This window comes from Zeugodacus cucurbitae, chromosome 3 (genome assembly GCF_028554725.1).
Source record: "Zeugodacus cucurbitae isolate PBARC_wt_2022May chromosome 3, idZeuCucr1.2, whole genome shotgun sequence".
In the NCBI taxonomy this organism is placed as follows: Eukaryota; Metazoa; Arthropoda; class Insecta; order Diptera; family Tephritidae; genus Zeugodacus; species Zeugodacus cucurbitae.
In genome coordinates, this window is record NC_071668.1 from 73180796 (window position 1) to 73196100 (window position 15305).

Here is a 15305-nt window from a genome sequence, read left to right on the forward strand (position 1 = left end):
TCAGCAAATTCGTCTTGTTGGAAATTACAAAACTAACCTAACTTTTTTCCAATATTTTTTTTTATTATTTTTTAAAAAATTTAAATATAATTGTTCATTGTATTTTATAGTATGCAAATTTATATATATTCAAAATTTTTTCATAAAAAATATTTTTAAATTAAATCATTTTAATTTTATATTTATTTTATTATTTTAATTTCAGAATTGGTGTGTTTTGTGAAGTGTTTTCGTACGTTATAGTACAGTGAATGTTCTCTAAAATCGCGTTCGCGTACTTAGTGTTTATTTCTAAATAAAATTAAGTGCTAAATTTGTTTATAGTGTTGTAGAGAAAAATTGGAAATGAAAATGAAAATATTAGATTTTTAGATACGCAATATGGCGATGTAAGGTAATTCTGTAATTTTTTTGTTATTTAATTTATTTAATTTAATTTAATTTTTTTATGAAATTATAATTTTTTTATTTATTTAATTTAATTTATTTTTTTATTTTATTTTAATTTTTATAAATCACATTTAAAATATATTCTTGAGATTTTTGAACATAAATGATTTAATTTACAATTCATCCTTGAAGTACTGCTCCACATTAGTTTTATCCATAAAACGGTTGAGAAGTCCAATGAATTTGTGTGGAAATATGAATGTAATAATCATGAACACTCCAGCGAACTGAAAAAATAAATTAAATTAAATTAAAATATTACAAAAAAATATTTTCATAATATGCTGAAATATTTGTTAATTGAGGTTAGGTTCCAAATTTATTAATTTATTTATCATAATCTTATAGCCTTTTCGCACAGTCCAATTAATTTAATACATTAAAATTAAAATTGAGAAACAAGTTTTTGCCTTTCGTACAGCCGACTACTCGATTAACGATCAGCTGATATTCAATTTTGGTGGTTCATCAGCTGATTGCTATTTTATCAATAAAGGCAGACAAATTTCCAGCTTGGACAACAACTCGATGAGCTTTATTCTAGTTTCAACTCGATTTGTGTTCCATTAAAAATTAATGTAGTAAAATAAGATTTTTTTATTCTCAATCAGTGCTTTAATCGAGCAAAGGCCGGTTAATTGATCAATTAACTTCTGTGCGAAAAGGTTATTAGACTTTTTCATTTAATTAATTAACCAAAAATTAATGAATAGCTTTTTTAAAACCATTTTTTATTTATCGATTAATTTAGCTATATATAGGTTACAAATATATAAAATTTCAAACATATTATTTTTCCCACCAACACTTAATTCACAACTCACCACAATCAACGCTTTAGCCAACCAATAGATGCACCAGAAAACGATGCTGCTCAGTGTAGCGAGAAATGCCGATACTGGATTGTTGCATAAATTCTGTGCTACCACATTTTTTAGCTTAACACTGTAGTGCTGCTCATCACCGTGCTCATCTACACGCTCATTCTCGAGTTCCAACAATTTGCTGCATTTCCGTCGCCTACTCATGATTTCTGCTTCGCTACCTCTGACTCTTTTGGTTGGGCGTAATTTTTGTATTGCAGTACGTATTCTGCTAATTGAGTGGCTAAAAATAAAAGTTGCATTTTAATTGAAATTGAAATGCGAAAAATATGCCTCATAAATGTGTTATTTTAAAAATTAACATGAATCCGGCAAGTAGTTGTTGATTTTGAGTGCTGCTGAATAATTAATTTGCCAATAATGTGGTTGAAAGCGTTGTGAAATTCTTCCTCATCATAAGTGCTTAACAAGCATTATTAACTCTACTCAATACTTATTTGAAAATCTGCAAATATTTCAGTTAACCGTTATTTTTGTATTTTTCTTTAGTGTACTTGTTAATTTCGAGTATGCTGTTCATCGAGTGTAAATATTTTTCAATCACTTCAGCTGTAATGGTTTAATTAAAGTATTTTTATGAATAATATTTCAATAATAATATTTCATCATTCGGCCGTACTTCATTACGCCTTTGTGATAAATATACAAAAGTTCCTTTCTAATATATAGAAGGTTCTAGCATTCATTAGTCATCCTTGAATAACGGATGCTTCTATAAAAGCTATTCAATGAGCAGAAATACTCTTGATTTTACATTCTAAAACTTTTTCAATAATTCTTAAATGTTGGAGATTTCGATCACTAATAGTGGAGTCTACGTAAGCGGAACAGAAACGGATTTATATCCCATGAAGTTTCTAGTAACCTAAATAAACTTGAGATCTTCAGCTTGTTGTCAACAAATAAGGTATTAAATCATTATAATTCGAAGATGAAGATTTTGATATTGGGAAGCATGCACAGAATAAATCTGTGCAATTGAACTATTGAACTATTGAATTTGAAAATCCCATCGTAGTTCCATTAAGTTCTAAGAATCCGATCTGCATAAGAATTTGTAACCAACACTTTCATATTCTTCTCCGAAGTGACTCCTATCGTCTACCATTAAATTAACATAAGCTCTTTAAGTTAAGGTGGTCATGTTGAGCTTCCCAGTCGGAACACTTTCTACCATATTTTCAAAAATCTAGGTTTTCTTAATTGATCCATATTACGAAGTTGGGTCTTCCGAAACACTCTACTTATAATATTTTCCTATCGGTTCTAGCATTCATTAGTCACTCCCGAATAAAGCATGATGCTACAAAAGCTACTCGATGAGCAGAAATACTTTTGTATTTTACACTGTAAAACTTTTTCAATAATTCTTGATTGTTGGAGATTTCGATCACTAATAGTGGAGTCCACGTAAGCGAATTAGAAACGGATTTATATACTATGAAGTTTCTAGTAACCAGAATAAAATTAAGATATGGAGCTTGTTGAAATGAGGTTTTAAATCATGATAATTCGAAGATGAAGATTTTGAGATTGGGAAGCATGCACAGAATAAATCTGACCAATTGAACTAATTATAAGTTCTAAAGATAAAGAAGTAGTTATAGTCATACTATTCTGTCTTATTTACACTACCAATTGCTTGTGTTATTTCAAAGAACTTTAGAATGAAATGTTTATAGTTCTAAGAACCCGATCTGCATAAGGATTTGTAACCAACAATATCATGTGCTTCTCCGTCTGCCATAAAATTAACATAAGCTAAGGTGGTCTGTTCTAATGTTGAGCTCCTCAATCGGAACACTTTCTATCAAAAATCTAGGTTTTCTTAATTGTTCCATATTGCGAAGTTGTGGTCTACCGTCTTACAAATCACTCTACTTATAATATTTTCCTATCGGAAGACCATCCGTTTGACAAGCAGACCTCAATTAGACCATATGGAGTCAAATTGTTCGCATAACGTTTTACTGCTTCTTGTAAATATCTCGTTAAACCTATTATTTTTTGTCGCGCTTTCATCCACAGAAAATTGTCAATTGGATTTGTATCTAGACCACTTAGGAGGTGTGTTCAAAAAAAAACGGGAATTTGCGTTAAAAAAAAAATTATTCATTTGTCCACATTCTTTTGTCGCATTTAAATCCTTTTAGTCCTCATTTGATATTATACACTTATGTCAGCGCTTCTTCCAATCGTCGAAAACATTCTTAAAATCGATTTTTTTTTGATAGTCTTTAGCTCTTTCAGATTGATTTCTCGTGTGCATGTAATGAGAACGACTTTAAGATTATCTTTTTTTTTGGAAATAGGAAAAAGTCCCACGGAATCCTGTCTGGCGAAAATGAAGGCTGGGAGAACGTGACAGTATTCTTTTTGGCCAAGAACTCACGAACAAGCAACGAAGTGTGAGCTTTTAACCAACGAGAATCGACAAGCTCATAAAAACACGTCTAACCTTAACGACTGCTGCTGACAAAGTAAGCAATGAATACATTTTTATGGTACTTCAGGGGAATATATCAACATAATGAAATATTTAAAAAATATTGACCTTTGGATTTTTCTAACCCGAAAATGAAATTTTAATTTTAAAATGAAATTTTAATTAAAATTAAATATCCGGTCCTTGTAGCATCCACTAACTTGCATCTTATTAGCTCTACAACTTTGCTTCCGCCGTTTTTTTTTTGTAAATTTAAGTTTTTTTTTGTATAAAAACGGTTACAAATGTCGATGATACAAATGTCGATGAGCCTCACTCTTGGAATTAAAAAAGAAAAGCAGAATTTCCCGCAAATGTCGAGAATTCGGCTCAAAAAGAGACATTTTCAGTTGTGAATAAGTTTTGAAATATTTTGTTGGGTTAATGTTGACACAAATGTCCAAGATCGATTATAAAACGATTTAATCGATTTAATCGACCAGTGCTTGACCCTAGAGACATCTATTGGAAAACGGCAAAAGAGACTAGGTTATATAAAAATTTTACATCCCCCTTCGAGTCCGTCAGCATTAAGTATGCCACTGCATACTTTTGGACTTTAGAGGTGTTGACTATGTGTTAAACAGCAGGATATACAAAGAGCACACGAGTTGTCTTCATCTTAACCCTATAAAAACCTTTATAAGGCCACTTAAGAATTAGTCATAATATACATATTTACAACACTAATACAGGTATTAACTTATAAGTCTATATATACTATAAAGTGCATCTTGTCTATCATACTTCCGCTTGTTGCGCTCAAAATTGAAACTAAATGGCTTTGTCAGAGTAAAACCGCAATTGTGGTTAAACCAGTTTTTTATGGTATCAGTTTAAAAGACCTCTCAGCTGCCGATCAAAGCAGTAGTAAAGCAACATATTTCCATACAAGCAAGTCAATTTGAGTGCACTTGACCGCACAATTGGCGCTTTTTCATACTTAATAGCGCACAATATACGAGTATATGAATGCAAGTTATATTTATTTGTTGCACATAATATAAACCACAAATAACATTTTCACAAAATACAAGTGTATGCCTTTCACAACTTCACCTTCATAGTTCCATTAACTAACCTCAGGTTTTGCTTTCCTTTCGTATGCCGTTTTTAAGACGAGCACTTGCTTATTGCTGGTTCTTCTATGCTTTATAAATGTTTTTTACTTGCATTCGAGCACTCGCACTGCAGCGCAGCGCAGCGCTGTTGGCATTCTGCGGTTGCATGTATGCTTTGCGTAGCATACATTTAGGCGCGCATACTGGCTCATAACGTTTTAGCGCTGCTATGTTGCTAGCAGTTATTGAAAGACACGCACACATACACAAACAAGCGGATTCTTGTGGCAAAAGCGGCGGCATACATACAAACACATTCACACAGTCACAGTGTGTGGCATTTGCTGCGTGCTTGCGCCTTGTCCAGCGTTGACCATTGATTGCATTCAACTGCATATCCATTAAATTTTGCATAACCACACTCACACACACATACAGCCACATATGCTCGCTTGTGTGGGTGACTTAATTCATTTGTTGGCTTCGTCATGTGTTTGATTTTCTACTTAAAGCTACGTATTCACACACACACACACACACCGGCGCGCGCGCATTTAGTTGCATTTTGTGGTTTTAAGTGAATTTTCATGTTTGCACAAATTGCATTCATGTTTTTGCATTTACAGTTAGCAAGTTGAGGTTAGATAACATACATAGTTGGCGCACACGCATACACCCATACCTATGTATATTCGTTATATGTGTCTAAAATAGCGTTCATAAGTATGTGTGAAAGCGAAAATACAATCTGTGGCAGCCGCTTGTAACCGACAAATATGGTGAATACAATTAAATCACACATATTTAGCTTTTTGTGCTCACACAACACAACAAAAACATATTCAATTGCAATATATATGTATGTATTGTTATATAGTATATACTATGCGCTGTAGATGTAGTTGTAGATTGTATGATGTGCTCATCAAAATTAGCTGGAATTTATTACAACATTGGTGCATTTAAAAGTTATTAAGTGCTAATGTTTGCTGTGAGTTTTGGCCATAAAAGGCGCTTGGGTGCAGTTCCTTCCTGAATTAAATACTTGTTTGTACCCTAAATCTATACTAATATTATAAAGCTGAAGAGTTTGTTTGTTTGTTTGTTTGAACGCGCTAATCTCCGAAACTACTGGTTCGAATTGAATAATTCTTTTTGTGTTGGATAGTCCATTTATCGAGGAAGGCTATAGGCTATATAGCATCAGGAGCGAAGAAACAGTGGTAAATGTGTAAAAAACGGGGGAAATTATTTATCTTTGAGGGCTTCCGTTCCTTGCGCTGCGAAAGCGGTTCAAGATTAGATACGCTAAGGATCGAGAACGGTTGGACCATTCTTGATGAAATGTTCAGAGGTTGTTCGTTGTGGATCTTGGAAGGTTTAGTCGGAAAATTGTAAAATTCCAAAAAGTGACTTTTTCCCAAAAAATTTTTTTCAATCTCTCTATAAAAAAAAAACAATTCGGAAATTGGCAAGTGGCAACAGAGAATTCAGAATTGCAAATGAACGGTGATATCTACAATGAAGCATTGAAATTCATATGCCATCACCAAATCGTCAAATTAGAGATGTACTGAATCGTGCATACGACAGAATAACTTTGGAACAACAAGTATAATTGATTTTTGCAACAATACGATCTCAAAATGGCACTACGTTGGCTCTCGCTTTTATTGGAATTGCAGCAACGCTACTTGAAGTTCGACACTGTAGCTTCAGTTAAACATGCAAATCTATGAAACATCTATGAGATGAGCACAATTTTCTAGAAGCACTTGACAGAACAATGAAATATCTGTGGAATAATAATCGGCGCTTTGGTGGCGTAATGATACTGTTATTTACAAACACATTCTGTTATTTCGAAATCAACAGCGGCGGAGGAATTGAACGTATGTCCCAAGTCATCGTGACGACACGCGAAAACCATATGATTGACCATGAATATGCTTGTGTTCCTGCAACAGGAAAGCACCGCAGAAGATCTGCAAATAACTGGGCAAATTCTGGTTAATACTTCTATTGGTGTGATATCAATCTGAACATTAGCCAAATTTATCGTAACTACGATTGGTTGAGTGCACGCAGATTTTTAACTGCCAAAAATACCGATGTCGATGATTTAATCTATACGACTTAAAGTCAACTTCCGGGATATTTGTGTTCATACACATCGATCGATCATGTTGAAAATGAAGACGAAGCTGTGAATTATCCAGTGAAATTTCTAAATTCTTTGTCATTATAATGCTTTGTCATTTATTAAGCTTCGCATCTTCAAGCAATGTAATGTAATGTAATAGTTTCAAGAATTTTTTAAGGGGACCTTCAAGGGGGCAGAATGCTTGATTCCACGAATTTCTTTGAGTTTCAACGATTTGCCATTTCAGTTCAAACGTATTCAGTTACCAATGAGACTTGCATTTGGGATGACAATCGACAGGTCTCAAAGACAGTCGCTGGATGTGTGTGGCATAAATTTCATTCACGAGTTGAAAAATCATCTTCTCTGTATATTTACGCACCGGAACAGAAACAAAAAATGTTGTTTATTAAGTGGTTATATACAGTTAGACGGCCGAAAAAAAGTGAATTTTCCAGAATTTTTTCTGAGAAAACTTTTTAATTTATTGATCCAAAAATTAATACACATATTATGGTATCTTTTAACTGTATTTTAAGACTTAGTTTTAGTAAAAATATTTATTTGAAAAAGAGCTACAGCTGATCTCCAGGAGCTCCTCTCAAAAAAGACGTTTTGCGGTGACTACTATATCTCGGAACTGGATCATCCGAAATTAAAAAACCAAACAGATTTCGTTAAAATAATGTTTAATCTAGTAATTAATCGAAGGAATAAGCAAAATAAAATTTTTTGACAAAATGGAGGTTTGAAGAGATTTGAAAACACCATTTTGAGAAAAACGCGTTTAAAGTTTGGACCTTGTACTTAAAAGCACTCTGAAATGCCTTTTCAAATTTTTCATTTGCTTGTAACTTTGAAAATATTCACCGGAACGATATGAAATTTTCTGTGTGTATTCTTAAATATATGTACATTAAGAAAATGAAATAAAAAAAATCGATTTTTTGAAAATTCTAACTGTATATAACCCCTTAAGCTGAGTTACATTGAAAAAAAATTTAGAAAAATCGCAAATAAATGTTTTCCAACCTATACAAATTCAACTTTGTTTTCAAAACAAATAATTTCACGCAGTGCAACGACTGCGGAGTCAGCTAGTTAGCAAATAATTGAAAATACTGTAACCATATTGGGTGAAATATCGTTAGATCTGCATTCTTGAGAATAATATCTACATTTTAAGAAATAAGGCCATATATTAAGATGTCAAATATCTCCCTTCCGCTTTTTTGCTCTTTATTGTATGCTTAATAAAATTTACAGTGATCGGATTTAGTTCAAATACTTTTCCTCTCCTCTTTTCCTCTCCTACTTTTCACAAGCCTCTTTTAAGTTCAACTTTACACCACCAAGGGTGTTCGCCATGGACAGGCAAAGGTGGTAATCACTTGGCGCTATGTCCGGGCTATATGGTACATGCGATAAAACCTCCCATCCGAGTTCACGTTGCTTCTGACGAGTCATGAACGAAATTTCTGGCGTTGTCCAGGTGGGACACTACACCCTTCCTGTTGGCTAATTCTGGACGCTTTTGGTCGATCGCCTGCTTTAAGCGGTGCAGTTGTTTGCAGTAGGTGGTAGAATTAAGCGTCTGGCCATATGGGAGCAGCTCATAGTGGATGATTCCCTTCCAATCCCACCAAACACTTTCCTTCCTAGCCGTCAATCTCGGCTTGGTCACTGTTTGGGACGATTCACCGGCCTTCGACCACTATCGTTTTCGTTTGATATTGTCGTATGTGATCCATTTTGCGTCGTTAGTCACCATCTGCTTCAAAAATGCGTCGAGTTCGTTCCGTTTTAGCTGCATATCCCAGGCATTGATTCGGTCCAGAAGGTTTTTATGCCTCAAATCATGCGGTATGCAAACATCCAGCCTTTTTTGTGTATGCAGCCCTCTGCAGATGGTTTAAAATGGTTTGGTTACTAACTCCCATCACCTGGGCGATGTCACGAGATGCCACATGCCGATCAAATTTTGTGTTTTCCATGATTTGATCGGTATTCGTCGTCACAGGTCTTCCGCCGGCTGTTTTATCCACGGTGTCGTTTTCACCGGCTCTGAATGGTCGAAACCATTCCTCCGCAGTTCGAAGTGATAGAATACCATCCCCCAAAACACCATTAATCTCACGGCACGTTGCACTAGCGGATTTGCCTTTAACGAAGGAAAACTTTGAAATAGCGCGAAATTCGAAAATCCATGTTTACACGTATATAACTGTTGAACGCAATATCCAAACTAATCATGCATAGCGTCGTTTTGTAGGTTATGTCAAGGCCGTTTAAAGAAGTATAGTATTGCCAGATATGAGCTCTGTAGCGCTTTATACATAGTCGCGAAATTCAAAAGACAAAAAAGGCGGGGGAGATATTTTCCAAGCTAATATTTACGTATATAAGAGACATGTTCACAAAATAACAAGAATTTTCGTATTTTTTTTAATGTTGCCGCCTTTAGAGTAGTCTTCTTTCTATATTATGTTCTTAAGGCAATGCTTTTCCAATCGTCAAAACACTTCTCAACCTCGATTTTTGGGAAAGCCTTTTGGTCTCTCAGCGATTTATTTTTGGAAAGTCGAACGGAGTAATGTCTGACGAATATGTAGTCTGGGTTAGGGTAACAGTATTGTGTTTGTCCAAGAATTCACGAACAAACAACAAAGTGTGAGCATTTTACAAATAAAAATCGTCGAACTCATAAAAACACCTCTAACCTTAGAGGCCGCTATAGACGAAATATTCAATGATCGCATTTCAAGTGCACGTACATACATATATCTATATATATAATAACATAATTTCGATTTCGGAATCGAATTTATTTCAGCTAAGAAGTCCACAAGATACTTCCCCGAAGTCTATGTTCACAGAACACCATATAAATTAAAGCATTGTGACTTTCTTCCCTGCTTAAATAACACATTGTCTGACAGAACTTGATTAAAGATTTTTTTAAATTTAAATAAACCGATTGTCCTATTCTAGTGATACAAATCTTTTGCTTAATAGAACGGAGAAAGTAAAGTAGAAGTAATAACTAAATTCGTGCCGTTTTTTTAAGATTTGAATATTTATTTAAGAAAAGAAAGTATTATCCAAATTATTAGCAGGAAAGATGGTCATAACAAAAAAATTGCGCCGGCTTGGCGGTTAAGGAAGAATCAAATCAATTTTTGGTACCTTGTTCTGATGTAAACCGAATTCCAGTGAGGAAGTTCTGTATCGGTCGGAACAAATGATAATTAGAAAGGGAAAGTGATAAGACGGGTTAGGCATAGTTTCCCAGCCGCTGTATACCAAATAAATCGTTTCTATACCGGTCTTGTAATAAAAGGACAAACGTTGTCATGATTAATAGTTATTGAACACATTCGCTTGCTACAAGTTGTTTTTGGTAGCGTTCCTTATGATCTCCCCAAACACCGAGCATTACCTTGGCGTCATGCATATTCGGCTTTGTAGATGATTTAGCTGGTTGGTCAGGTTTCATAGAATTTTTTGCATTTAGGTGGATGTATCGGGTAATGCATTTCAGTTCCTCATTTTCAAACTTTTTTTGACCGCCAATAATATTCATCATCTTCCAAGCCAAAATTACCTATTTTAAATCATACAAACCAATTTTGGCAAGTTCGCATAGTTATAGCAGGATCACTAAATTTCAATCAATATGTGATGACTTTCGGCTGAGCCTTCATATTATAGTAATCCCTACACTTTTTCAGGCACAAAGTTCGGCAAACTAGTTCATTCAAATGAATGAAATACAGTAGATTTCCAATGCAAATAGTAATCAATTTGCCGTCTTTTGGTAAACTGAACGAATTTAGTTAGAGACCCAATGAAAGAAGTAAGAAGACTCAGAAGTCCGTATGCTTGGGATAAGAGTTCCGTAGAATATACTTATGCGATATAATCGATTTATTCCTTAAACTTGTCGGAAATGTAATAATGATCCCAGTTGACCAATCATCACTGCGTAGGCTCAGATAATATCTTTAGGTCTATACTTTTATCAGCGTGCCAAATTTGTTGAAAAAATAAGCTTAATATTCGATGATACGACTCTGAGAGATTTTTTGAACCAAGTCGCTTTGGAAAGAACTTTTAAAGATTTTAAAATATTTTCTATATTTCTTATTCAGGCTTAATCACTTCAACCATTGAGAGCTTTCAAAGTTCTATTTGCTTTAAACGGAGATACTATTGAGGATGTCATCTAACTTCCATTGCATATTCAAAATAGCGCACTCAATCACCGCCTACACCACTCCGACTTCGACTCCGACTGGTAGTTAAGTGATTGAAATGATGGTTTACCTGTTAAACGTCCCAAATAACTAATACAAATGTTTGCAGTGCAATCAGCGCCATCATCCGGTCGGTCGATAACTGTGTACACGGTGCTTTTACTTTCACCATTCATCGCTGATGCATTGCTTTCGAAGCGGAAATGGCATTGGTTCGCCACAAGCCGCCCGCCGCCTGTCGCCTGCATGCTTCCTAACTTTCTTCAACCTTTCAGTGTGGCGCACATTTGCTTGCCGCCTCCAGCCCCAAACGAGCGCTGTTTAGTGAAACGTATCAAGCAAATGAATTGAAAAAACGCTTGCAATTAGCTGCGAGTGCACGAGCGTTGGCATGGTGGAGTTTGTGTTGCAGCTAAATTACTATTTTGCTGTGGTTGCTGCTGTTTTTTTATTTTCTGTGGATTTTTGCAATTTCACCGCATTTTCCCTTTATTTTCCAGCGCATAGCTATTTCGGTTATTCGCAATTGCCATACACTTTGCTGTGGTCAGTTGGTCACTTTATCGCTCGTTTTTATGATTTGTTTCCTAACTGTTTTATTTTTTCCGTATTTTTTATTGTTGTTGTTTATTCGAAATATTTTTAACGCAAATTCATTGTGGCATATTTTGAGTGGTATTTTTCACCTCAGCACGAGTGCTATAATTGCCTCACTAAGCTTTTGTGTTGCGTGTGAAAAACTAGCAATTAATACTTACTGTTGCATTTGTTTTTGCTTTTGTCGTTGTTATTCGTCGATAATTTTCAATAGATTTGACCTAAAATGGTATGGAATCGAAAGGGTGAAATACAAATTGGAAATTTCAATTCAGCAAAAAGTCTCTTTTATTAATCCTGCGGCCTCAATCGCCTCAAATCATAGCAATTATTGGGAAAAGTAGGGATTTTTTGAAATAGTGGCAGTGATTTGAGAAATTCACATCGATTGTTTTCGTTTGAAATTAATTGCCACAACAAAACCCCACAAAAACTCAATACTAAAAATCGGATCAGTTGGTTTCCATTTTGAATGGCTGCAATTAATCAGATAGCAAAGGATTTAGGCGTTTGCTAATTGAAAACCTCGAATAAATGTTCTCCGGGTCCTTTTAGGCTTGTTTTGAACTGCTTTTGTTATATATCCGAGGATGATATAACAAAGAGCTTTAGGATTTTCAACCTCACTAATAGGTTAGGAGATTTAATGCCGAGAGTGAAGCTTTCAGCAGTAATTTTAAATCATAATCATCGATAGAGGGCGCTATACAATCAAAATTCGGAGATCAGTGCTCGTGAGTTTAGCGAAGGCTTCAAAAGTTTATACTTCAAAGTACAAAATATGCCGAAATTCATTATTTAATATTTAATTTAAAAGCTCTCTTTATTATTGCGCTTTTGAACTGGTGAGCTTTAAGCCCTCTAGTTCTTTTTATGCTGGTTTTGAACTAGTTTTGTTATCAATTCGAGAATGTTGAACCGAAACGCCTTAGGATTTTCAACCTCACTAACAGGTCAAGAGATCAAATGCAGATAGTGCATAATTCATAATCGTCGATAGAGAGCGCTGTGCTTTCTTATATACTCGAAAATCGGGTTTAACCCTCGTAAGTTTATACAAAAAAATGAAGATAATAGATAACTCCCTATTTATCTTAAGACACAGTAGAAATTTAAAGTTAGAACTGACTCTTCATTGCTGTTGCTAAATAGCACGTAAAGGGCTTGTGACAGAAAAGTCTTGATTGGCCTTTCCTTAATTATATTAGAAGCTTTTCTGCAATGTTATTTGAGAAAAATATCAAGGAGTAGCATTTAAGCTCTTCCATATAACAAGCTTATTTAGTTCTCAACGGAGCTTTTCTAAAACAAGCTTTTCCAAAATTTTTTCATTTTGGATATATGTAGATAATGGTAATGGCAAGATAATGGTGGAAATGATTAAAGTAAATTTAAATTTTATGGCTGACAATTTCTATTTGTCATGATACTCTAATTGGTGGTATTCTTTGTAAGCATTTTAATTTAAAAGTTCAGGAAGAGCTTTTTAGTTCCTTTCCTCTTACAGCTCATTCATAAGCCATTTGAGAAGTGCACGTAAAAGCTGTTCTTAAATGAATATCACAAAGAATACAAATTCTGACCATCTTGAATTCTTCTGCCTTTCTCTCAATTCCCCATTCTTCAAAGCAAAATTTAAAAATTGCATTTAAATGTAGCCACCACTCAACTCTTCCACAGTCATCTCTCGCTGCGTTTTCGAGCTGCAGCTAACCTGCCGTCACATTATTCTCTTCCGGCTCAGTGAGGCAAAAATAGCTAAAAAGATAGGCAAAGGCAATAAGAGAAATTGCTTTGGAAAAACAATAAAAGTGCCAAGTATGTAACTAATATTTCGCTGAATATGCTGTAGCCGCCGCAGGCAATGCGAAAGCGTGAACGAATGTAAAGTGTGGCATTGTAGAAGAGGGAAAGAAAAGAATTTCGAATGCAATGACCACCACCAGTGAGAATGCGGTAGAATATGCAATGTGCCAAATATGCGCCATTTTACATGCGGAATCGTGACGTAATTTTACAAATTAAATTGCGTAAATATTCGGCACAGCAGACACATTGCAGCAATTAAGCGTCTATTCAACTTTAGTCTATTTCTAAAACTAACTAGACGCTGCATGAGACTGAGTGGAATGCAATAAAAGGAATGAAATGAAGAGAGTGGTGGATGTTAGATGACTAGAAAATGGTAGAGTTCGCGTAAATTAGTAAAAAGGCAGATTTTAAAATCCATCTTATCGTCTTTCTCACAAAAGCCCAATCAGCAGAGTTCCAGCTTCTTTAATTTAAGTGGTAGAAGATTCTTCGTTACTTGAAGGTCCTTCAGAGCTTATGAATTCTCGCTTCAAAATTCAATATGTTTGTTAATAGTAGCTATTAACCAGTATTTAAGTTAAAAGCTCTCTTACTGATATACATACCTCTGAACCGATGAGCTTTAAGCTCATTCGTCTTTTTTCCAAAGATGACGGTTTTCCAATCATGTTGCTTGGAGTAGTCGGTCTTCACAACTTGTTTAATCTGGGAAAGAGCTTTATTAGATGATTTGAGAAAAAGCTCTGTAAAAAGCTTTTTAGAAATTCCAGCTTACATTACCAGATCGCATCATGGTCATTCAAAGTATGAGTTATAACTACCTGTTAGGTCGCTAGTATTATGTACCAGTTATGATCACATATTGCCAAAGGAAGTGTGACGAAATAAGGTATTTATTTATTTTTATAGTTAACCAGTTTTCTTTATATATATATTTGGATTGATTACACAGCCACACACAATAAAATGTTGGCTCTAATCTGGGGGTTTGACTATGTATACTGTATGTTTTTTAGGTCGAAGGAATCCGAATCCGAATTCCATTTCAACCCATCATATCAGGATTTTGGCATAACCCCACAAAACAATATCGCGGACAGCGTTTTTCAAAATTCGGATTCGCTTGAAACTCGCTACTCAATGGTTATCGGGGTCACGGATTACCAATATGGTGACGCTTTTGTGAAAGATTCAGTAGATTCGCTTGAAAATCGTTACCCGGGGGTTTTTGGGGTCGCTGATTACGAATTTGACTTTATTTTTTCAAAAACTCAAAATGGGGAATACAATACGGCGGACGCTTTTGTGAAAAGTACATCCAATTCTCTCGAACTTCAAATTTTCAGCATTTTATAAACACTATCGATCGTCTAACATATTTTCTATCAATTTTGGTGACGAATACAGCAATTTGTGCACTAAAGTTGAGAGGTCATCATTTTGCATATTTTCATAGAGACATGACTCTCTTACCTCTCCATAAGCTTACACGTCCGAAAAAGCTTTATCCATTTTAAACTTCAGAAAAGTTGCAAACAATTTTTGACACTTTGTTGTAATGAAATGCAAATGTCTGCTTGTAGTTGGTTGGTACCATAAATTGCGTAAATGTCGTAA

General features: G+C 34.7%; 1 protein-coding gene across 1 annotated transcript; it reads right to left on the minus strand.

Annotated features, from left to right (window-relative positions):
* Nucleotides 1-516: 516 nt before the first annotated feature.
* Nucleotides 517-1741, minus strand: LOC105215921 (uncharacterized). Its single transcript, XM_011190113.3, has 2 exons — nt 1275-1741; nt 517-677 (listed from the first exon to the last, which is right to left on the minus strand). Exons 1-2 carry the CDS (start codon nt 1476-1478, stop codon nt 564-566), a joined length of 318 nt encoding a protein of 105 aa, XP_011188415.1. The 5' UTR covers nt 1479-1741; the 3' UTR covers nt 517-563.
* Between the last annotated feature and the right edge of the window lie 13564 nt (nt 1742-15305).